The sequence below is a fragment of the Triticum aestivum genome, chromosome 1D (assembly GCF_018294505.1).
Source record: "Triticum aestivum cultivar Chinese Spring chromosome 1D, IWGSC CS RefSeq v2.1, whole genome shotgun sequence".
Lineage (NCBI taxonomy): Eukaryota > Viridiplantae > Streptophyta > Magnoliopsida > Poales > Poaceae > Triticum > Triticum aestivum.
This window is the reverse complement of record NC_057796.1, coordinates 497,512,542-497,538,097: the sequence shown is the minus strand read 5'-3', so window position 1 is coordinate 497,538,097 and position 25,556 is coordinate 497,512,542. Positions and strand designations below refer to the sequence as shown.

The 25,556-nt window shown below is 42.3% G+C and overlaps 2 protein-coding genes across 2 annotated transcripts; both read right to left on the bottom strand.

The window, feature by feature from the left end:
- Nucleotides 1-1,767: 1,767 nt before the first annotated feature.
- On the bottom strand, nucleotides 1,768-2,256 carry LOC123179741 (two-component response regulator ORR42-like). Its single transcript, XM_044591612.1, has 2 exons — nucleotides 2,059-2,256; nucleotides 1,768-1,947 (listed from the first exon to the last, which is right to left on the bottom strand). Exons 1-2 carry the CDS (start codon nucleotides 2,254-2,256, stop codon nucleotides 1,768-1,770), a joined length of 378 nt encoding a protein of 125 aa, XP_044447547.1.
- Nucleotides 2,257-23,197: 20,941 nt separating this feature from the next.
- On the bottom strand, nucleotides 23,198-23,675 carry LOC123179740 (two-component response regulator ORR42-like). The gene is made up of 2 exons (XM_044591611.1): nucleotides 23,478-23,675; nucleotides 23,198-23,391 (listed from the first exon to the last, which is right to left on the bottom strand). The coding sequence occupies exons 1-2, from the start codon at nucleotides 23,673-23,675 to the stop codon at nucleotides 23,212-23,214; spliced, it is 378 nt and encodes a 125-aa protein (XP_044447546.1). The 3' UTR covers nucleotides 23,198-23,211.
- Nucleotides 23,676-25,556: the final 1,881 nt, after the last annotated feature.

The window sequence follows — 25,556 nt, the reverse complement described above, 5'->3', positions numbered from 1 at the left end:
CCCAACACAGAAGTGTATTACAATATCATCATTATCACCACTTTTGTCCTCCTCCTCATTGCTAGTTTGTAATCCCCGATATGGATCCAAATTGAGATCCAACACATTCTTAGGCTCTATCTACGACGTCGATGAGGGGAGGGGAGATGCTTTCTTCTGGGGGTGGATGGTGTCGCGCTTGACCTTCTGTTAGTCAGAGAAGACGTAGGAGAATCCGTGGTTGTAGAGGTTGCCCTCAGAGATTGTATCACAAACCTTAGCCAGCAAGCATTGTAGCAGAAACTAAATTTGCATTGCCTTTGTTCCTGGCTCTGGATTTATATATTGGAAAATGTGTCTTGCACTTTTGCACAAAATAAATATGGCTAATCAAAGCATGTGGTTATTATGGCTTTTCAGACAAGAAAGATAACATCATATTTAGAACGAGAAATTTTATAATGTAGTCTAACAGTGCAAGTGTATCAAAGACTGGACCACAAACTTCAATGTTCGGACGTTGCTATGGAAACATATAGCACAACAACTAGTAAATTTTGTTTTTATGCAAGAAAATTAATCTAAGTGGACTAACTCTATAGTTAATGTGTATAGCACAATGAAATGGGAGCAGTTCGGGGATGGTGGCATTTTAACCGGATCTTTATTTTCGTTAGATTGTCATACCTGAAGACTTTATTTGTTTTTCTTTACATTTTAGATGGTCAAAAAAGCATTATTGGTGTTGCGGTCAAAGAAAAAGGAGAGACAATCATTGTCATTGCACTATGTGTATCTTTCATTGTTCATAAATAAGAAACTCAATAAAGTATCATCTCCTACCGTAGGTGATAACCACTTATTTATAAATCAAAGACAGATAATATGCCATCTTCTCTCGGGGTAAAGTGAGGACCATTTCGTATATTTGCTTAAATTTAAGAAATGTGCCCAACCGATGGTATAAGGCTAGACTGCGGCCTTACTTTAAAACATGAAGCCTTTATTGATTAAGTTGGAAGAGTAACATGAAAATAAATTGACCCCTCAAACTATGATCAAACTGAGCTATCGAATGGGGACACTCATTATACTCTGCTAAAAAAACATTCGCAAAAAGAAAAATCCTCTCCTAATTTCACAACATTGACCTGGCGATCATCTGGGTAAACTCATGAGCAATGCTGAAGATGGACCTTGGAGCTTGTGGTGGAGGATGTAGGTACCTAGCTCTAGGGTTACTTGATGCATGGCGGATCGATGTCCAAAGTTGACAGTCCATTCGAAATCACGCTGGTGATATATCACCGGGGAAAATCAAATGTTGGCTGGCATTTCTTTTGTGACTAATGATATAGTATTCTCACATATTTTCTCATGTTTAAAGAAAGAGTATTACAATCGGCCACTGGTTAGCTTTATACGAAGGTGTACACCACACTATAGAAGAAATCCAACCCATGAAACAATTACCAAACACTTGTTGGTAGCCGAATAATTTTCCTCCGGATAGAGACACATACAGGCACGTGTCACAGACCATGAAGCATAAATTAACAGAATTTAGCGGATTATAACTGAAAGACCTACAGATAAAATCAATTTGTTGGCAGACTCTCTTGCTCTTCTTGCTAATGGCGTCCGACCTTTAACATGACCTCGAAACAATACGGCAACACGACAATAATAATATAATGCGGACTGGAGCTAGCAGAAATGAGCTAGCCGAACATTTAAAATTTCTTCATGACGGGATTAAGCAAGCTAGATTATTGCCGTAGACCGTCGCTAATTATTCTTTTTATTGATGACCTCCTGAATCATAGGTTCGAGAATTTCAGGCCTCACTGGTTTGGGCACAAAGTCATCAGCGCCGGCACTCATGAACGCCTCCATGGCGTTATCATCAGCGGACACCCCGACGATCTTCACATCGGTGGCTCCCATAGCACGGATCTTCTCAACTGCCTGTCAAGTAACATGTACAAGAAATATTGGGTGAATGAGGTGACATCAAATATGTGTTATGTTCAAGCAAAAAAGGAAGAGAAAGAAATGGGAAATTAACTAAGCATATACCTCAGGACCGGTCATTATGGGCATGTCCTTATCACATACAACAATATCAAACTCGTTGCCCTCAAGGAACATATCAACAGCTTCTTTCCCATTCTTCGCCATGGTGATCTCACAATGAAACTTCCGCAGCATGGCGGAGGCAACCAAGCGTTCAACTGCCATATCATCAACAAGCAATGCCTTGAGGGACGATGCCATGATCAACTAGCTACAAGAACTGCAAAAATAATAATTTATAAAGAGATTAGTTGTTTTGATCCACATGTTCATTGATCTTAGCTGATATGTTAAAAGATTTGTTTTGCAAAATCATGCATGCGTGCAGAGTAAGCTGAGATCAGAGGTATGCACACTTTGACCCCCCCCCCCCCCCCCCCCCCCCCTAGATTACATAGACGAGGATAAAAAGAACATGAACAAAAAATCCACAAACTATTACTCCAGACACAAAAAATCTGCAACATGCATGCTAGATCCATATGCATGGCTTCTGCCAATAACAACCAGGGCAACAATATACAGATCCAAATGCACTACTACTACTAGTTTCACCGTACACGTGTATAGGCAGCGCCTTTAACAAATCTCGATCTTGTATGCATGGAACCAAACTAAAAATAGTGCAGCATCGATGATGCAAGAACAAGGAAAAAAAATTGTAGATTGCATAAGTGAGCCTATGAGGACAAAAGGAACATCAAGAAAAGAGAAAAAAGAGAGGAAAGAAATAGATACTTTGGAATAGGAACATAGCTTATGTGAGCCTACGGTGTATTTTGGATGTCAACAGTATGTAACAGAGAGCTACACAGTACATGGATGGATGCTTCCCATGTTTATAATGTGCAACATGTAGCACCGAAAACAGCATGAGAGTTACGAAGAAGAAGCAAAGAACACAAGAAAGAAATGGCAAAACTAGATGCATATACATGCATGGCTGCCAAGAAAAACCAAAAACTGTGCTGCCTAGATCAAAACCGATCAAGATATGCACTAGTTTCAGATGTATATCGCCTTGTGGAACAATCCCGATCAATCTTGTATGCATGCATGGCCAGAAAAAAGAAGGCAGAAACAGAGGAAGGGGAGTAGCTATGAACCTTGGAGCTTATGGTCAAGGATGTATCTAGCTAGCTCTGTTGCTTGCTGATGCTTGGGGCTTTGGTGGTGTTGTGCGCCCTGTACCCGGCCAAGGTACAGGGGTATTTATCGGGGTGGCCGGTCGATCTCCGCCGTCCATTCGTAATCACGGTGCTGCTTCACACATGCAAATATCGATCTGACCTGCACCGCTTTCTAGTTCCACCAGGGAAAATCAAATATTGTGTTGGCTGGAGTATCTTTGTGATTAAATAAATATTTAAATGAGCCACCCAGGCATATATCAAAGTATCTTGAGGTTTGTGGAAAGAAGTTACCACTTGCCGCCGCTCTTCGGTTTACATGCATACAGAGCAGAGATACGGTGGCGTCAAAGCTTGCCGATTGTGGCACTACACAACGGGATGACAGTGCATCTCGAGATCAAATAGATTGCGGCAATTAATTCTTGGTTTAGTTATGGCAGGAAAACCAGACGTACTTATTTTGAACGTGCCGCCAAGATATATAGAGATCCAGCGTATATTGCATCCAGTGTAGTCCAGGCTGCGCATTAATTAGTTAGCTAATTCCATCGATTAGCCAGATCCAGTTTTCTTCACTAATTCGGCGTCCTTTTTTTTTGCAGGGAGAAAGGATGTTTTATTTCACAACGAGAGGGTTACAATCACGAGACAACAATTCCTCACACCACACAGGAATCGAGTTCAACCATACCGCAGTACAAACTTCAGTGCGGCTATAGTGTGCCAATTGATGTGCTACCCTATTTTGATATCTGCTAACTTTTAGAGAAACAAACTTCCTGACTACCATATGAGCTTTAATCTCAGCAGCTAGATGACCATAGGCCGACCTGGAGAGACTGTCGCTCGAGAGAATGGCCAGAGCATTTAAAGAGTCTGATTGAACAATAACTGGGCAGTCCAAATGCTGAATGGCCAGTGCCATACACTGCATAATAGCATGAATTCCCGCTTCCAGGACATCATTACAGTGGAAAATGTACCTATATGCCACAAAAATCGTAGATCCGTTCTCCCTGCGAAGCACCATGACGATCGAAGCGCGGCCATCCTGGCTCGAGAATGAACCGTCTACCGACAACGCGACCCAGCCCATAGGCGGAGGAGGCCAAGGCGTGGGGGATTCTGTAGTTTTTACACACTTTGGTCGACTGTCCTCATACAACGGCATCTTCCCTTTGATGATCTCCTCCATGCTATAGTTCCTCACCAAATCTAGTGACTTATAATAACTATCAAGATAATCCACAGTTACCTTTACTGGGGTCTCATTCTTCCCGTGCGTTATATCATTTCGGAGTTGCCAAATACGCCAGATCGTCATAATTACCAAGTCCCTGGTCTTGTCCGAACATTTTGAAAGTAGTTGCAGTACCCAGTCCTTACCAGAGTCAACTAGTAGTGAGTCATCAGGCAACGGCCAGATTGCACGTAAGCCCTCCCAAACACGTCGGCGTCTTTAACTGCATTCCGTATATATGCATGGGCCTAGTAATGTAACGTATCAGAATACATATGTGCATCAGTTGGACCAAATTATACATATGCGCGTTTCTTTCTTAAAAAAAATTGTGTTCCATCCAGGAGTTAATTCCTTTTATTTTTTCCCTCAAAAAAATAATTCCTTTTATTTATAGACAAATTGAAGTTTAAATTTGTTTAAAAATATAATATTTTTTATGAATGTACACGAGGGCCCCTCATTGCAAACACACAAAAATGATGTTTCTACAATAGTGTTCTCGCGAGTAACAATCGGCCAGGCCCAAACAATGTTGCTTATATGGCCTGCCTACGGGTTAGCTGGTTCGCTAAAAGTAAGCAACAAGAGAGATGAGAATGATGCCTAAGTCTAGTTAGAGAGGTGGCAAATATACCAAATATTTGTGAAATATACAACACCCTTCCTTTTGGTTTGCATAACCAAAAAACGATTTTGAAGGTCTACAAGAAGAGAATAAATAAGGAATTGTATCAAGAAAAAAAGTAACAATAGAAAAAAGGGCTTGAAAAGAAAATTACAATTCTCAAATAATTACACGTAATAGAGAAATGGACTAGGTTCATGATCTGAAGCAACTACACGTACGAAAACTAAAAGAGGAAATCAATACGATCTTCGTTAGCATGTATACTTTCTTTTCCTCTGAGACGGCCAATAATTTTTACTTATACTCCCCGCATTATCCATTTTTCAGTTGATTCAATGGAGTTTTCACCAACATTGAATTAACACAATTTTTTAATTGTAAAAACTCTCATATGCACGAGAAAAGGGAATGATCTATTGGCCCTGTATTCGGAATAAATGATACGACAATGGTAAAAAAAAAACCTTTAACCAGTATTTTAATTGATTGGATATCTCACGTATGGAATCAAACTAAGACAATATGTTTTGGTCTTGGGAATCCCGAACAAAATAATTCAAATTAAGACAAGATGTTGTATGTAGCTTCACTCGGGCACCGACAATGGTAGTCCCGTCGAGGAAATATGAGCGACTTCTCGACTCGTCATTCTTGTGAAGCCACCTTCGTTACCCGTTGAACAAGATTTTATTAGAGGCACCTTGCCTTAGTTGGAGAAAAGGTATATCATCCATACACTTAACATATCCTTGGTGTTTGTGGCACAACTGGTTGGATACATATCTGTCACTGAGATAGTCGTGCACTGTCGTGATCAACACAACTATCATTGGAAAATGGTTTCCTACGTTGGCGTCCCAAGTATCACTACTGGGAAAAAGCTTATAGGTGGCCTCAAATTAGTGGCGGCACGGTCAGGAACCCGCCACTGCTATTTTGGAAAAGTAGCAGTGGTGGGTAACAAATCAAAACCGCCACTGGAATCAGCAAAGCAGTGGCGGGCACAAGTAGTTACACGCCACTCAGAAAATCTTCCAAATTTGCCCGCGTGATGAAAGCTACCAGTGGCGGGCGCTCTAGATTCGCCTGGCACTGGTACATATTGCAATAGTGGCGGGCGAAAGTTATGCCCGCCATAAAAAAATTTCGGTAACCCGCACCAAAAAATAAAAAATTTCAGAAGTTAGCGGCGGCGGGCACTGAGAGAAGCCCGCCACCACTACTGCAGGAATGCCTAGCGGTGGGAGGCCAGGATCCCAGGGGCGCCTGCCACTGACCTCCCGCCACTGCTAACACCGCATCAGTGGCGGGCGCTTGCCCCCCACTGGTGGATATATTGCAGTGGTGGACGTTCTTTACTACCCGCCACAGGAGCCTATTCTCGCCGGCCACTCCTGACGTGTTAGCAGTGGCGCTTGTGGTGTAGCGCCCGCTACTGACATTGTCGTCCAGAGAGAACCCTATTTGTTGGTGGTGCGTGTTAAGGCACATTACTTCCAAAAGGTTAATTCACGTAATCATACAATTTTCAACATAACCGCACCATACTCAATCCATGTTGGAAACAATCGACAAACTAATTAAGTAACACTTCAAATTTGTTCCACTTAACAAACAAACATCAATGTATCACATCCATATTAACATACTAACTAACAGTTCATCAGCTAATATATTCATGACTTGGAACTTATTTCTAAACATGGTCAACGACGACCATCATCTGCAAGTCGTTGCGGTTGCTGTTCCTTATGGCGATTATCACTGGTGTGTCGACCCTTAGTCGTTTGTTTCTTGTCATGAACTTCCGCCAGCTGGCCTCATAGAAGGATATGTGTTTGTCTGTTTTCGTCTTGTATTGAACGTTGGTGACACCCCCTGTTGGTCCATGGCGTACTGCAGCTTTGCGGACGGCAGGGATGTCCACTCCGAAAACATATTCATAGGTAATTTCTGAATTTCCCCGCGATTAAGAGAAAATAGAGAGCACACAATGTTTGACACCTCACCGTATATTGTTATGAACAAAAAATTATGAAAGAATACAAAACATCTCACCATGATGTATTTGACAACGTTGGTATTAGTAAATGGTGCACAAAGGGCTTCCCCAATAAGGCCACACTCGATGGTAGCATCGCGATGACATTCACGGTCTCATCCTAAATAAGCTTCTTAATTCTTTGAGATAAAATTGCAGAACACAATGGACCATAATCATAATCATCTTCACTATCCGCATCATCTTGCTTATCCCTCATCATTCTGGATGTCCTCATCTTACTGGTTTTCCTCGTCATCTTGGTTGTTCCCATCATCCTGGTCATCCTGGCTATCATCATGATCCTGGTCATCCTCATCATCTTCGTCAACCTCATCATCTTGGCTAGCGAAATATAGAATCCTTAACATGCTGAGAGCTCCTTTCAAGGAAAAGGCTATGTACTCTCCTCTGATGAGGTTATTTTGTGAAATATACGTCTTCCATCCATCACCGCATATGATGGTTCTATCCCTTTGTTGACGCACTTATACTTCGAATGTGCGCCCCTTATCAGCCTCAAAGTGCATAGTGTTGCTGGATAAATTGTTGAAGTCAACCTTACGTTGCATGGGATACACTATGCAATAGTTAATAATTAATAATAGTCAGTAAAAGAATTACAAAATTGGCTATAAATGAATACTAATTGAAGTTAAAGACCATTACCACTGATTTTTCAAATCCCTCCTTCAAGAAGAGCTCGAATTGTACTGTAGTTAGCAAATTGTCCATACATGGAGTTTTGCAAAAATGGCACATCTTACGCCCCCTGATCCATAATAATCATTATGAATCACTTATCAATTGTAAATAATTGACTTGAATACTAGCTTATGGAAGTAATATTGAGAAGAGGAAGCGGCTAAGAAGGGTAAAAAAATTGGCATGACCTTTCCTGAATATTGAACATATTAAGTACAAGAAATTTGGCGAAATGGAAGTTATTCAATATTTCGCCAAAATGTTGGAACACATTTTAAAATCCCTATAAATAGCATCCTTTGCCCATCCACTTGTCATATGTACACAAATTTAACGCAATTCCACTCATATGTAAGCAAATTAAATAGGCTAATCCCGTGCACTTGAACAATGTGAGATATTACAATGCCACTCATATTGAGTGCCAGAAATGAAATTTGGCATGACCTTTGCTTAAAAAGTGAACATAGTGAGTGACCAAAATTTGGCGAAACAGAAATGAATAAACGTTTCGCCAAAACATTGGCACTCGTTGTTGAATCCCTACAAATAAGATAGTACATCCGTGCAAATAAAATAGTACATGTACAAAACGAAGGACGGACAACATTGCCACTCTCTATTGCAATGTAAAAAAACCAAACAACATTGCCACTTTCCATTGCACTGGAAATACAGTTATCTAGAGGCTAACCCTACCTTAAGCCTACATTGAACTAAGAAGTATGAAGAGGCAAACCCTAACCCTATCTAAAGCCTAATTTAATCTAGAAACAATCTAGAGGCAGACCCTAACCCTACCTAATTAAAGCCAATCTATAATGAATCAAGAGCAACGATAGACGGGAGGGGAGATAGTATACCGTTGACAGAAGCTCCGGTGGACGGAAGTACGGAAGGACGATGGTTCCAGCAGTCGAGGCGACGAATGGCGTGGAAGGAAGATCCGGCGGCGGACATCGTTGAAGGAGCCTCCGGCGGATCGGAAGGACTGCGGCGGAATTCATGCGCGTGTGGAGGGGGGAGAGGAGAGGAACCGACGAGACAAATGAAAATGGATCTTGGTCGGGTGGGTGGGCGGAAGGGGGTAAGTGTGCAGAGAGAGCAGTGGCGGACGGGTATAGGGGCCTGCCACAAGAAAGTTATACACCAGTGTGGCGGACCGTCTAGAGTGCCCGCCACAATAATTGTTTTCAATTTTTTGTTACTACATATTAAATTTTTGTACATTATTTCAACTTGAAACTTTTTCCATGATTAACACACACTATTGGAACTCATATGTTCAATCTTTGCCACATGATGCACTTTGTGTACAAACTAAACACTGTCCAAAGAAGTATCTGTGTTTTGAATGGAAACCGTTGTCTTCCACCCAGAAATCCACTTTTTAAAACCATATCAACTTCAAAAAAATTCCATGACTAATCCAAACCATTGGAAACCCCATGCTCAAATTTCGCCACTTTTTGAGTGTGTTTCCTATTTTAGAAGCAGTAACTGCTTTTCCGGCCACACTAAAAAGTCCAAAAAAAACTTTGAGCGAGCAAACTAAGTCGGAAATTAATGAAAGTTGGCATGATGTCTTCATAGGACCCTTGTGGGGTTTAGTAAAATTTTCATAGTGTTACGACAGAAACTTATCTTCATGTACAAAGGAAACACTCTTCGTCGAAGTGTACCTATTTCAAATGGAAACCGCCGACTACTTAACTGAAGTCAACTTTTATACATCAATTTAACTTCAAACTTTTTCCATGATTAACACACAGCATTGAAATCCCCATGGTCAAATTTGAAACTATTTTGGGTTGGTTTGCAATGATTTCTAAAGAATTATCTTATTTAAGACATATGTGGCGGGCAGCTAAAAGCACGCGCCACTGGAAAAAAAATCAAAATTTGGAAACTTTTTGGCACGGCTTGCCGAAATATAGTTGTGGCGAGTGTATTCCACGCCCGCCATTGGTTTATGAAAAACCATTAGCGAGCACTTGGGAAGGGCCCACCACTGCTCTTTCCATCCCGCGGGCTAAGTTGGTAGAGTTTACCTGTGACGGGTATTAATTAATGCCCGCCACTGTAATGGCTGTAGCCGTGGCAGGTACCTGGTGGTGCCCGCTACTCATTTGAGGCCACCTATAAGCTTGTCCCGGTAGTTCAAACATAAGTTAGGTCCAAAAATTCCAAAGAATATCATATTTACTAAACCTAGAATAGTCTCAAATTTTATCATGGGGCTTTCGATGGTGTGTACTAATCATAGAAAAGTTTGAGGTTAAGATGATGTAAAAAATGAGTTTTGTGTGTAATATGGTGGTTTCCGTTCGAACCCCTTACACTTTGGGATAGAGTGTCCGGTTTGTGCAGGAGGTTCATCAAGTTTTTACCGTAACACTATAAAAAATTTACCGCACCCTACATGGGTCCAATGAAGACACAATGCAAAGTTTCATCCTTTTCGGAGCTAGTTTGCACACAATTTTGTACCACGGAGCCTTTTGTAATTTTTAGTGGTCGGTAAATCAGTTAAGGCCTTGAAAAAAGCAGACCAACTGAAAAGTGGCCAAATTTGAGCATTGGCCTTTGTATGGTGTGTATTAATCATGGAGTTTTAAGTTCAAATGATTTTAAAAAGGGAGTTGTGTGTGTATGGCGGTTGTATCCGTATGAAACTGTGAGACTTTGGGAGAGAGTGTCTGGTTTGTACAAGAGGTGCATCAAGTTTTTTTCGTAATACTCTCAAAATTTTACCACACCATGCATGGGTCCAATGAAAACGCAATGCCAAGTTTCATCCTTCTCGGAGCTAGTTTGCATGATATTTGGCACCGAAGAGCGTTTTGTCATTTTTAGTGGTCGGTAAATTAGTTAATACCTCCAAAATAGCGGACCAACATGAAAAGTGGCCAAATTTGAGAATGGGTCTTTGTATGGTGTGTATTAATCATGGAAAAAGTATGAAATTCAAATGATTTAAAAAGTGGAGTTGTGTGTGTAAGGCGGTGAAGTACTCTATTAGCAATAGGGGGCCTTTGCAGCTCCCATCACTGCTTTGCCCCCGAATAGTAGTGGCGGGCACCGGGCCACGCCCGTCACGTGGTCCAGATTTTCACCCAAAAATGGTTTGGCGCCAATATGTCTTGGGCAGAGCTGACAAATAACTCCGAAAGCATACATAGCTACTCAATTATACAGCAAAGAAACTTCAAAAGATTCAATTATATTCAATGAAAAATCTGGTCACAAATCCACAAATCATCATATCCCTACAAACACACTACAAGAATTACATCGAATTGATCCCAGAGGAGATCACTGTAATGAAGATCAGAGAGAGAGAGAGAGAGGGAGGGAGGGAGGGGGAGAGGAAGCCATCTAGCTACTACTATGGACCTGTAGGTCCTAAAGGAACTACTCACACATCATCACAGAGGTAGCAAGGTTGATGAAGTGGCCTCCCGTGGTGGCTTCCCCCTCCGGCAGAGCACCAGAACAAAGGCTTGTGGCGGTGATAAAATTCTTTTCAGTTCGCTTCTGAGGGTTTCGGATATTATATGATTTGATGGTAGAGGAGTTAGGTCAAACAGAGGCTCAGGGGCCCCCACATGGGCGGGTGGTGCGGCCACCCCCCTGGCCACACCACGTGTCCATGTTGTTGGCTCGTGGTGAAGGAAATATGCCCTAGAGGCAATAATAAAGTTATTATTTATTTCCTTATATCATGATAAATGTTTATTATTCATGCTAGAATTGTATTAACCGGAAACATGATACATGTGTGAATACATAGACAAACAGAGTGTCACTAGTATGCCTCTACTTGACTAGCTTGTTAATCAAAGATGGTTATGTTTTCTAGCCATAGACATGAGTTGTCATTTGATTAACGGGATCACATCATTAGGAGAATGATGTGATTGACTTGACCCATTCCGTTAGCTTAGCACTTGATCGTTTAGTATGTTGCTACTGCTTTCTTCATGACTTATACATGTTCCTATGACTATGAGATTATGCAACTCCCGTTTACCGGAGGAACACTTTGTGTGCTACCAAACGTCACAACGTAACTGGGTGATTATAAAGGTGCTCTACAGGTGTCTCCGAAGGTACTTGTTGGGTTGGCGTATTTCGAGATTAGGATTTGTCACTCCGATTGTCGGAGAGGTATCTCTGGGCCCTCTCGGTAATGCACATCACTATAAGCCTTGCAAGCATTGTAACTAATGAGTTAGTTGCAGGATGATGTATTACGGAACGAGTAAAGAGACTTGCCGGTAACGAGATTGAACTAGGTATTGAGATACCGACGATTGAATCTCGGGCAAGTAACATACCGATGACAAAGGGAACAACGTATTTTGTTATGCGGTCTGACCTATAAAGATCTTCGTAGAATATGTGGGAGTCAATATGAGCATTCAGGTTCCGCTATTGGTTATTGACCGGAGACCTGTCTCGGTCATGTCTACATAGTTCTCGAACCCGTAGGGTCCGCACGCTTAACGTTTCGATGACAGTTATATTATGAGTTTATATGTTTTGATGTACCGAAGGTAGTTCGGAGTCCCGGATGAGATCGGGGACATGACGAGAAGTCTCGAAATGGCCGAGACGTAAAGATCGATATATTGGACGACTATATTCGGACTTCGGAAAGGTTCCGAGTGATTCGGGTATTTATCGGAGTACCGGAGAGTTACGGGAATTCGCCGGGGAGAAGTATTGGGCCTTATTGGGCCATACGGGAATAGAGGAGAGAGGCCAAAAGGAAGGAGGCGTGCACCCCCCTCTGGTCCGAATTGGACAAGGGGTGCAGCCCCCTTTTCCTGCTCCCTCTCCCCCTCTTTCCTTCTCTCCCACTCCAACAAGGAAAGGAGGAGTCCTACTCCCGGTGGGAGTAGGACTCCCCCCTTGGCGCGCCCTCCTCCTAGGCCGGCCGCCTTCCCCTTGCTCCTTTATATACGGGGGCAGGGGGCACCCCAAAGACACAACAATTGATCGTTTGATCTTTTAGCCGTGTGCGGTGCCCCCCTCCACCATAGTCCACCTCGATAATACTGTAGCGGTGCTTAGGCGAAGCCCTGCGTCAGTAGAACATCATCATCGTCACCACGCCGTCGTGCTGACGAAACTCTCCCTCAACACTCGGCTGGATCGGAGTTCGAGGGACGTCATCGGGCTGAACGTGTGCTGAACTCGGAGGTGCCGTGCGTTCGGTACTTGATCAGTCGGATCGTGAAGACGTACGACTACATCAACCGCGTTGTGCTAATGCTTCTGCTTTCGGTCTACGAGGGTACGTGGACAACACTCTCCCCTCTTGTTGCTATGCATCACCATGATCTTGCGTGTGCGTAGGAATTTTTTTTGAAATTACTACGTTCCCCAACAGTGTCATCCGAGCCTGGTTTTATGCGTAGATGTCATATGCACGAGTAGAACACAAGTGAGTTGTGGGCGATATAAGTCCTACTGCTTACCAGCATGTCATACTTTGGTTCGGCGGTATTGTTGGATGAAGCGGCCCGGACCGACATTACGCGTACGCTTACGCGAGACTGGTTCTACCGACGTGCTTTGCACATAAGTGGCTGGTGGGTGTCAGTTTCTCCAACTTTAGTTGAACCGAGTGTGGCTACGCCCGGTCCTTGCGAAGGTTAAAACAGCACCAACTTGACAAACTGTCGTTGTGGTTTTGATGTGTAGGTAAGAACGGTTCTTGCTAAGCCCGTAGCAGCCACGTAAAAACTTGCAACAACAAAGTAGAGGACATCTAACTTGTTTCTGCAGGGCATGTTGTGATGTGATATGGTCAAGCATGATGCTAAATTTATTGTATGAGATGATCATGTTTTGTAACCGAGTTATCGGCAACTGGCAGGAGCCATATGGTTGTCGCTTTATTGTATGCAATGCAATCGCCCTGTAATGCTTTACTTTATCACTAAGCGGTAGCGATAGTCGTAGAAGCATAAGATTGGCGAGACGACAACGATGCTACGATGAAGATCAAGGTGTCGCGCCGGTGACGATGGTGATCATGACGGTGCTTCGGAGATGGAGATCACAAGCACAAGATGATGATGGCCATATCATATCACTTATATTGATTGCATGTGATGTTTATCTTTTATGCATCTTATCTTGCTTTGATTGACGGTAGCATTATAAGATGATCCCTCACTAAATTATCAAGTATAAGTGTTCTCCCTGAGTATGCACCGTTGCGAAAGTTCTTCGTGCTGAGACACCACGTGATGATCGGGTGTGATAGGCTCTACGTTCAAATACAACGGGTGCAAAACAGTTGCACACGCGGAATACTCAGGTTAAGCTTGACGAGCCTAGCATATAACAGATATGGCCTCGGAACACGGAGACCGAAAGGTCGAGCGTGATCATATAGTAGATATGATCAACATAGTGATGTTCACCATTGAAACTACTCCATCTCACGTGATGATCGGACATGGTTTAGTTGATATGGATCACGTGATCACTTAGAAGATTAGAGGGATGTCTATCTAAGTGGGAGTTCTTAAGTAATATGATTAATTGAACTTAAATTTATCATGAACTTAGTCCTGATAGTATTTTGCAAATTATGTTGTAGATCAATAGCTCGCGTTATTGCTTCCCTATGTTTATTTTGATATGTTGAAAGATGTTAGTAGCAATGATGCGGATTGGATCCGTGATCTGAGGATTATCCTCATTGCTGCACAGAAGAATTATTTCCTTGATGCACCACTAGGTGATAGACCTATTGCAGGAGCAGATGCAGACGTTATGAACGTTTGGCTAGCTCAATATGATGACTACTTGATAGTTTAGTGCACCATGCTTAACGTCTTAGAATCGGGACTTCAAAGATGTTTTGAACGTCATGGACCATATGAGATGTTCCAGGAGTTGAAGTTACTATTTCAAGCAAATACTCGGGTTGAGAGATATGAAGTCTCCAACAAGTTCTATAGCTAAAAGATGGAGGAGAATAGCTCAAGCAGTGAGCATGTGCTCAGATTGTCTGGGTACTACAATCGCTTGAATCAAGTGGGAGTTAATCTTCCAGATAAAATAGTGATTGACAGAATTCTCTAGTCACCATCACCAAGTTAGTAGAACTTCGTGATGAACTATAGTATGTAAGGGATGACGAAAGTAATTCCCAAGCTCTTCGCGATGCTGAAATCGACGAAGGTAGAAATCAAGAAAGAGCATCAAGTGTTGATGGTTAACAAGACCACTAGTTTCAAGAAAAGGGCAAAGGGATAGAAGGGGAACTTCAAGAAGAACGGCAAGCAAGTTGCTGCTCAAGTGAAGAAGCCCAAGTCTGGACCTAAGCCTGAGACTAAGTGCTTCTACTGCAAAGGGACTGGTCACTGGAAGCAGAACTGCCCCAAGTATTTGGTGGATAAGAAGGATGGCAAAGTGAACAAAGGTATATTTGATATACAGATTATTGATGTGTATTTTACTAGTGTTCGTAGAAACCCCTCGGTATTTGATACTGGTTCAGTTGCTAAAGAGTAGTAACTCGAAACAGGAGTTGCAGAATGAACAGAGACTAGTTAAGGGTGAAGTGATGATGTGTGTTGGAAGTGGTTCCAAGATTGATATGATCATCATCGCACGCTCCCTACACTTTCGGGATTAGTGTTGAACCTAAATAAGTGTTATTTGGTGTTTGCGTTGAGCATGAATATGATTTGATCATGTTTATTGCAATACGGTTATTCATTTAAGTTAGAGAATAATTGTTGTTCTATTTACATGAATAAAACCTTCTATGGTGGTACACCCAATGAAAATGGTTTGTTGGATCTCGATCGTAGTGATACACATATTCATAATATTGAAGCCAAAAGATGCAAAGTTAATAATGATAGTGCAACTTATTTGCTGCACTGCCGTTTAGGTCATATTGGTGTAAAGCGCATGAAGAAACTCCATGCTGATGGGATTTTGGAATCACTTGATTATGAATCACTTGATGCTTGCGAACCATGCCTCTTGGGCAAGATGACTAAAACGCCGTTCTCCGGAACAAATGGAGCAAGCAACAGATTTGTTGGAAATCATACATATTGATGTATGTGGTCCGATGAATATTGAGGCTCGTAGCGGGTATCATTATTTTCTGACCTTCACAGATGATTTGAGCAGATATGGGTATATCTACTTAATGAAACAGAAGTCTGAAACATTTGAAAAGTTCATATAATTTCAGAGTGAAGCGGAAAATCATCGTAACAAGAAAATAAAGTTTCTACGATCTGATCGTGGAGAAGAGTGTTTGAGTTACGAGTTTGGTCTTCAGTTAAAACAATATGAAATAGTTTCACTCCTCACGCCACCTGGAACACCACAGTGTAATGGTGTGTCCGAACATCGTAACCGTACTTTATTAGATATGGTGCAATCTATGATGTCTCTTACCGATTTACCACTATCGTTTTGGGGTTATGCATTAAAGACAGCTACATCCACGTTAAAAAGGGCACCGTCTAAGTCCGTTGAGACGGCACAATATGAACTGTGGTTTGGCAAGAAACCAAAATTGTCGTTTCTTAAAGTTTGGGGTTGCGATGCTTATGTGAAAAAGTTTCATCCTGATAAGCTCAAACCTAAATCGGAGAAATGTGTCTTCATAGGATACCCAAAGGAGACAGTTGGGTACACCTTCTATCACAGATCCGAAGGCAAGACATTCGTTGCTAAGAATGGATCCTTTCTAGAGAAGGAGTTTCTCTCGAAAGAAGTGAGTGGGAGGAAAGTAGAACTTGATGAGGTAACTGTACCTGCTCCCTTATTGGAAAGTAGTTCATCACAGAAATCTGTTCCTGTGACTCCTACACCAATTAGTGAGGAAGCTAATGATGATGATCATGAAACTTCAGATCAAGTTACTACCGAACCTCGTAGGTCAACCAGAATGAAATCCGCACCAGAGTGGTACGGTAATCCAGTTCTGGAGGTCATGTTGCTTGACCATGACGAATCTGCGAACTATGAGGAAGCGATGATGAGCCCAGATTCCGCAAAATGGCTTGAGGCCATGAAATCTGAGATGGGATCCATGTATGAGAACAAAGTGTGGACTTTGGTTGACTTGCCCGGTGATCGGCAAGCCATAGAAAATAAATGGATCTTCAAGAGGAAGACGGACGCTGATAGTAGTGTTACTATCTACAAAGCTAGAATTGTCGCAAAAGATTTTCGACAAGTTCAAGATGTTGACTACGATGAGAGTTTCTCACTCCTATCTATGCTTAAGTCTGTCCGAATCATGTTAGCAATTGCCGCATTTTATGAAATCTGGCAAATGGATAACAAAACTGCAATCCTTAAATGGATTTATTAAAGAAGAGTTGTATATGATGCAACCAGAAGGTTTTGTCAATCCTAAAGGTGCTAACAAAATATGCAAGCTCCAGCGATCCATCTATGGACTAGTGTAAGCATCTCGGAGTTGGAATATACGCTTTGATAAGTTGATCAAAGCATATAGTTTTATACAGACTTGCGGTGAAGTCTGTATTTACAAGAAAGTGAGTGGGAGCACTACAACATTTCTGATAAGTATATGTGAATGACATATTGTTGATTGGAAATAATGTAGAATTATTCTGCAAAGCATAAAGGAGTGTTTGAAAGGAATTTTTCAAAGAAAAACCTCGGTGAAGCTGCTTACATATTGAGCATCAAGATCTATAGAGATAGATCAAGACGCTTGATAAGTTTTTTCAATGAGTACATACCTTGACAATATTTTGAAGTAGTTCAAAATGGAACAGGCAAAGAAAGAGTTCTTGCCTGTGTTACAAGGTGTGAAATTGAGTAAGACTCAAAGCCAGACCACGGCAGAAGATAGAAAGAGAATGAAAGTCATTCCCTATGCCTTGGCCATAGGTTCTATAAAGTATGCCATGCTGTGTACCAGATCTATTGTATACCCTACACTGATTTTGGCAATGGAGTACAATAGTGATCTAGGAGTAGATCACTGGACAGCGGTCAAAAATTATCCTTAGTGGAATAAGGATATGTTTCTCGATTATGGAGGTGACAAAAAGGTTCGTCGTAAAGGGTTACGTCGATGCAAGTTTTGACACTGATCCAGATGACTATAAGTCTCAATCTGGATACATATTGAATGTCGGAGCAATTAGCTAAAGTAGCTCCGTGCAGAGTATTGTAGACATAGAAATTTGCAAAATACATACGGATCTGAATATGGCAGACCCATTGACTAAACTTCTCTCACAAGCAAAACATGATCACACCTTAATACTCTTTGGGTGTTAATCACATAGCGATGTAAACTGGATTATAGACTCTAGTAAACCCTTTGGGTGTTGGTCACATAACGATGTGAACTATGGGTGTTAATCACATGGTGATGTGAACTATTGGTATTAAATCACATGGTGATGTGAACTAGATTATTGACTCTAGTGCAAGTGGGAGACTGAAGGAAATATGCCCTAGAGGCAATAATAAAGTTATTATTTATTTCCTTATATCATGATAAATGTTTATTATTCATGCTAGAATTGTATTAACCGGAAACATGATACATGTGTGAATACATAGACAAACAGACTGTCACTAGTATGCCTCTACTTGACTAGCTTGTTAATCAAAGATGGTTATGTTTCCTAGCCATAGACATGAGTTGTCATTTGATTAACGGGATCACATCATTAGGAGAATGATGTGATTGACTTGACCCATTCCGTTAGCTTAGCACTTGATCGTTTAGTATGTTGCTACTGCTTTCTTCATGACTTATACATGTTCCTATGACTATGAGATTATGCAACTCCCGTTTACCGGAGGAACACTTTGTGTGCTACCAAACGTCACAACGTAACTGGGTGATTATAAAGGTGCTCTACAGGTGTCTCCGAAGGTACTTGTTGGGTTGGCGTATTTCAAGATTAGGATTTGTCACTCCGATTGTCGGAGAGGTATCTCTGGGCCCTCTCGGTAATGCACATCACTATAAGCCTTGCAAGCATTGTAACTAATGAGTTAGTTGCGGGATGATGTATTGCGGAACGAGTAAAGAGACTTGCCGGTAACGAGATTGAACTAGGTATTGAGATACCGACGATCGAATCTCGGGCAAGTAACATACCGATGACAAAGGGAACAACGTATTTTGTTATGCGGTCTGACCGATAAAGATCTTCGTAGAATATGTGGGAGTCAATATGAGCATCCAGGTTCCGCTATTGGTTATTGACCGGAGACGTGTCTCGGTCATGTCTACATAGTTCTCGAACCCGTAGGGTCCGCACGCTTAACGTTTCGATGACAGTTATATTATGAGTTTATATGTTTTGATGTACCGAAGGTAGTTCGGAGTCCCGGATGAGATCGGGGACATGATGAGGAGTCTCGAAATGGCCAAGACGTAAAGATCGATATATTGGATGACTATATTCGGACTTCGGAAAGGTTCCGAGTGATTCGGGTATTTATCGGAGTACCGGAGAGTTACGGGAATTCGCCGGGCAGAAGTATTGGGGCTTATTGGGCCATACGGGAATAGAGGAGAGAGGCCAAAAGGAAGGAGGCGTGCACCCCCCCTCTGGTCCGAATTGGACAAGGGGTGCAGCCCCCTTTTCCTTCTCCCTCTCCCCCTCTTTCCTTCTCTCCTACTCCAACAAGGAAAGGAGGAGTCCTACTCCCGGTGGGAGTAGGACTCCCCCCTTGGCGCGCCCTCCTCCTAGGCCGGCTGCCTTCCCCCTTGCTCCTTTATATACGGGGGCAGGGGGCACCCCAAAGACACAACAATTGATCGTTTGATCTTTTAGCCGTGTGCGGTGCCCCCCTCCACCATAGTCCACCTCGATAATACTGTAGCGGTGCTTAGGCGAAGCCCTGCGTCAGTAGAACATCATCATCGTCACCACGCCGTCGTGCTGACGAAACTCTCCCTCAACACTCGGCTGGATCGGAGTTCGAGGGACGTCATCGGGCTGAACGTGTGCTGAACTCGGAGGTGCCGTGCGTTCGGTACTTAATCGGTCGGATCGTGAAAACGTACGACTATATCAACCGCGTTGTGCTAACGCTTCCGCTTTCGGTCTACGAGGGTACGTGGACAACACTCTCCCTCTCGTTGCTATGCATCACCATGATCTTGCGTGTGCGTAGGATTTTTTTTTGAAATTACTATGTTCCCCAACACGTGGGTCCCGTCGACCTCTCCCAAAGCTTCTAGGATCCTTCATTGTCGAGAAAAAATCTTCAAAAATTGGCATCGTATTTGGACCTTCCTAGATATGTAATTTCTGCGAAACCAAAAATAAGAAAAAACAGGAACTGGCACTAGACACTAAATTAATAAGTTAGTCCAGAAAAATAATGTAAAATGATATAAAAAATTATAGATACGTTAGAGACGTATCACCAAGCAAAAGGCAACAAGTATTGGGAAAATGTCCGCAAGCCTGACCATGAACATAAGGAATGTGTGGAGTCATGCCCTAATCCATACCACCTGCAATGAGGCTTGTCTCCAACATAGATGGTCCATCATCCAGGAGAGCATGGACAAGTTTTGCAGCTACTATTCTTACGTGATTGGCCGGAACCAAAGTGGTGTTGGAATCAAGAGTTGTGTAAATTGACTTGCTTCATTTTATCATCATTTGCATTGCTAGCTTTGTTTGTTGCATTCTCATGTGTCCTGTTTGCTAGATGGGGTTGGCTACCACTTCGTACCAACAAACCAAGGGGAAGTCATTCACTATGTGCCATTGTTAGTTGAAACTGAATGGGAAACCAAAGTGGCAACAACTCATCGATGCGCTCAAAAACAACAACAAGAACTTGAAGAAAAACAATGGCTCAATCTCCCAACAATCCATCGGATTGGATGACTAAGATGTGGAAGTTGGAGGGGGGGAGAATCCACCGTGCCAAAGAGAAACCACAAAGTCATGGGATACAAGTGGGAGAAGGGTAGGGCCACGCACGATGCTACGGTGAGCAAAATGACCGCCACATGGATGGGCATTTTTTACATCGAGGAAAGGTACAAGCTCTTCTTCAATTTGCAAAATGAGAAGATGGATTGGGACCTAGAGAGGGTGAACAACAAGTTGCAGCTTGAGAGGGAGAACATGGACTTGGAGAAGCATGAGGCGTATGTCAAAATTTTTTGAGAAGTGAGGCGTATGTCAAATGGGAGCCAGGGCCGGTCAAGAGATTTTGGGGACCCAGGGCGAACCTAGAAGCCGGGGGCTCTTAATATAAACCTCTTGGGACATTTACATAGACCACACTATTTTTCCTTCAATATGTAGCTATCTAAAGGATGCACATGCATGCTTCTTATAATAGGAAAAAATCACATAGAGTAGTAATAATGCTTACATCCGCCAACATCAATGCATCCAGTGCCTCTTTATGCATGTTCTTTTCTATAAGATTTTTTGCTTTTTGATGAAGGATTAGAACCATGTTCCAAGCCCTATAGATAATGAGGATAGTGAGATAAATTTCATTAACTAGGAAAAAATGTGGAACAGAGAAATCAATATATTACATGATATCATCTGCAGACCTGAAACATCGTTTTGTGGCCACTTTGATCCTCAAGATGTAAGTTGAAATCTTTTATAGGGAAGGAACCGTCTAAATGCCCTTGACAATGACTAAATTTTTCGGGAAGGGTATAAATCTCAATTTCAAAATCCACACAACACTACAGAGATACAGTAAAAAGAAGCAGATAATTGGATGGATGAATACGTACTTGTGACTGGATGAACTCACGGTCGCGGTTTCGCGGATTATGCAGACGCTAAAATGATTTGCCAATGAGGAAATGAACTACGGATGGCTGATGGTCACGCCTCGCGGTCTAGCGGATGCCAGATGGCTCATGGGCGGGTTGCTGGCATGGGCGCACGGCAGCGGCACAACACCAGGTTGCCGCACGCAGCGGCGACAATGAGTCAACAAACAAGAATCCCGCTAATTCCCGAGCGGCCGAGCGATTGACGAAGAGTAGAAGACAAAAGGAACCTGTAAACGATCTGATATTCAGAGTGTCGATGGTTCACCTATCGCTAGCAGCAATTTGACCTAGCCCATCTCCAGCCCCTTGTGCCTGGCTTCCTCTAATTTTTTCCCTACCTAATTTTTTTGCTGGGCTATACTAACTTACATATATACCAGATCAGGGGGGCTCGGCCGTCGCCCCACCGACCATACATCAGGGCTGGCCCTGATGCGAGCTTGAGAAAGAGAGGTTGCAGCTGGCTCGGGACACGGAGGATTCGAGGATCATGTTGGCCAACACTATCCTCTTGGATCCGGAAGGCAGGAAGTGGCTTAAGGCAGAAGAAAAAGACATCAACGCGCAAATAGAGAGGGGCTGCGAGCGCGGAATGATTCATTCTTGTATCATCTATCTATGAATTATCGTATTTCACTTTGGCTTGTGTTGAATTATTGAATTGTGATTCATTTTTTATTTGTTGCATTGTTGAACTATTGAATTTGTGGTGAATTTGTGCTATATGATGGAGGTGCATGGATTTTAAGGGTTTTGATATGAGGGGTTTGGTTGTCTGGGGAGACAAATGAGATGCCATCCAGCGTTCTATGGGGACACATCCGGACGTGCCCGCGGACGTATAGGGGTGGATGGGCCAAGTCTGGTCGTAGATGCTTTAACAATTTATATCTTGTATCCATGCATGGAGACTAAAATAGTGCTACTAAATGGCGCAAGATGGACAGAAAACTGAAAATAAAGGCAGAAAAAAAAGGAAGGAATAGTCATAAGTATGTTGTATGCCTACCCATTACGAAATATCTTGTGGTTTTGGTAGGTAAGGAGGGAATTGTGAACCCTAAGCTTATGGAGGAGGGTTGCTTGCTTCTATAATGTATGTATTTGTTGGGATGGCAGGTTCATGCCCACATCCATTTGAAGTCACGTTGGTCAATATCAATCTGCACCGCTTTTTAAATTTCATTGGGGAATATCAAATAAATGTTGGCGTATCTCTGGTGATTAAATGCGCCATTCACATTGTATTTGTTTCATGTTTCCAGAAACCAATGAAAGAAATCGAAACCGTGAAACAGTTATCAAATTAATTGAGACTCGAATAACTTGCCTCCGGAACACATGCACATGTTACACACCCTGAAGCATAAATCAACGAGAAGTAATAGAATAATAGATTCAATTCAAAATTGTTGCACATTACATCGATCCCAATGATCTAATTATGGATAGCCTCTCTGCTTGACCTCGAAAACAAAATGAGAACCCAACAATAATATAATGCATAGCAAAGCTAGCAAATATTCATAGTATATGCGCTAGCTTAATTTCTTCCTCCAAGGATGGATCGAGCAAGCGTTGCTAATTGTTTTTCCTGTTGATGACCTCCTCAATCATAGGCCCGAGAACCTCAAGCCTCATTGGTTTGGGCACAAAGTCATCAGCACCGGCACTCATGAACGCCTCCATGGCGTTATCATCAGCGGACACCCCGACGATCTTCACATCGGTGGCTCCCATAGCACGGATCTTCATGACTGCCTGTGGAGTAACATATAGAAGTGTCAATGAGATGAGCATCCAATATATGGAAAAGAAAAAACCGTCAAATTAACTCAAGCAAGTACCTCGGGACCGGTCATTATGGGCATGTCCTTATCACACAAAACAATGTCGAACTTGTTACCCTCAAGGAACATATCAACGGCTTCTTTCCCATTCTTAGCCAGGGTGACCTCACAGTGAAATCTGCGTAGCATGAAGGAGAGAACCATGCTGTCAACCTTAATATCCTCAACAAGCAGTGCCTTGAGGGATGATGCCATGATCAGCTAGCTAAAATAACTGCAAAGAGAATTAATAAGGATATTAGTTATTTCTGATACGCACCTAGATAATATTTTCAAGGAGATTGTTATAAGTATAATTAACACAAGCATCATAATATTAATGATTAGTAAATAACAGTGCAAGCTTGTGCATTTTAGTTGCAAACTGATCGGTTACAAATCATCTGGAAGATGACCACACGTTTCATAGATCTCAGCTAATAAAAAATCATATATTGGCAACATGCATGCACGGTATCTAATATAGATCCATACGCATGGCTTCGTTCCAACAACAAGTTCAACATATATAGGCAGTGCTGTGCACATGTTTAGGCAGCGCCTCTAACAATCTGGATCTTGTATGTACCAGCGGTGATGCAAAAAACAGGCAGAAGAAACAAATTAAGGAAGGAACAGATATATGTACGTAGTTGTTGTTGTTGCAAGAGGTACAGTTTCTTAATTGATAATTTACCACTTTATGAAATTCTTCACAAAAAAACAGCATAAGGATGAAGTAAAGAAAGCAAAGAACACAACCAAAAAAAGAATGGCGATGCCTATACATGGCTGCCAACAACAACCAGAAAGTGTGCTGCCAACAACAATCTAGATCGATCTTGTAGGCATGCATGGAGAGAAAACTAGTGGAAGATGCACGACAAGACATAGATGGAGGACAGTGGCTATGAACCTTTGAGCTTATGACAGTGGCTATGAAACTACGGTTGCTCTGGTGCTTGCTGCTTGGGGCTTTGGTGGTGTTGTGTGCCTTGTACCCGGCCAAGGTACAGGGGTATTTATAGGGGTGGCCGGTCGATCTCGGCCGTCCATTCGTATCGAGCTTGCACTTGCTTTCTAATTCCACCAGGGAAAATCAAATATTGTGTTGGCTGGCGTATCTTTTGCGATTAAATGATATGGAGTAACTACTTGCATTCCACCGCTGTTCTGTTTATATCGCCTCAAAGCTTGCCGATTATGACACGCATATCTGCATCGATCGCGATCACAGCTAGCGTATATACGGAGTATATCTGTCTCGATCCCAGAACTTGATTAAAATTAATGCCTGTTTAATTTGCAATCAGCAATGTGCGGGTGGCAGTTCACCTCGAGATCAGATAGATCGTGGTAATTAATTCTTGGTTTTTATTATGGCTAGACGTATTTGAACATGCCAAGATATATACTTACTACTCGAGCGTATATTGCAACCAGTGTATTCCAGACTGGGTATTAATTAGTTAATGTAAAATCTATCAGAATTAATTCTTGGTTTCATTAGTCATGGCAATTGATTCTTGGTCTCATTATGGCAGGAAAAAAATACGTAGTTTGAACGTATATAGAGATCCACCATATATTGCATCCAATATATTCCAGACTGTACATTAATCTATATCTATACATTTACTAATAAAGCAAGGTGCATTTCTACTATTTCTTCATCCACCGCCAAAAAGATTTTTTTTCTATCCGAGATGGTACTAGTTTCGTGTGCGTCCATCTGCTTTTTTATTTAGACAAGGCAAAAACGGTTTGTCAGAAATTTCGTATGTGCGCCGCGCGCGCTGTGGCCCAGTGAAGCCAGCCCACTTATTTTCCTTCCCATTCAGCTGGGAAAACCCTTTTTCTGCAGATGCCGGTGTTTGCACACGAACACGTCACCGTGTATCCTCGATGCCGGAGATGATACACCGCAACTCATGTCGAATGAGACCCGGCCGGAAACGTGTTACGCAAGCAATTCGGCGGATGCTTTTATAGACCCGAAACCCCACACGCCCGGGAGGGGAACCGTCAGGGCACGCAGTGGCTGTGGGCTGCCCTAGGTTGACCTGGTCGCAGCCCTACAATACATATAAATAAATC

Bases quoted from the DNA above. Each gene is read 5' to 3' on its own strand.
- LOC123179741 (XM_044591612.1), bottom strand. From the start codon at position 2,256: ATGGCATCGTCCCTCAAGGCATTGCTTGTTGATGATATGGCAGTTGAA. The intron at 1,948-2,058 runs GTATATGCTTAG...GTTACTTGACAG, and splicing joins CCATAATGACCGGTCCTGAG to GCAGTTGAGAAGATCCGTGC.
- LOC123179740 (XM_044591611.1), bottom strand. From the start codon at position 23,675: ATGGCATCATCCCTCAAGGCACTGCTTGTTGAGGATATTAAGGTTGAC. The intron at 23,392-23,477 runs GTACTTGCTTGA...GTTACTCCACAG, and splicing joins CCATAATGACCGGTCCCGAG to GCAGTCATGAAGATCCGTGC.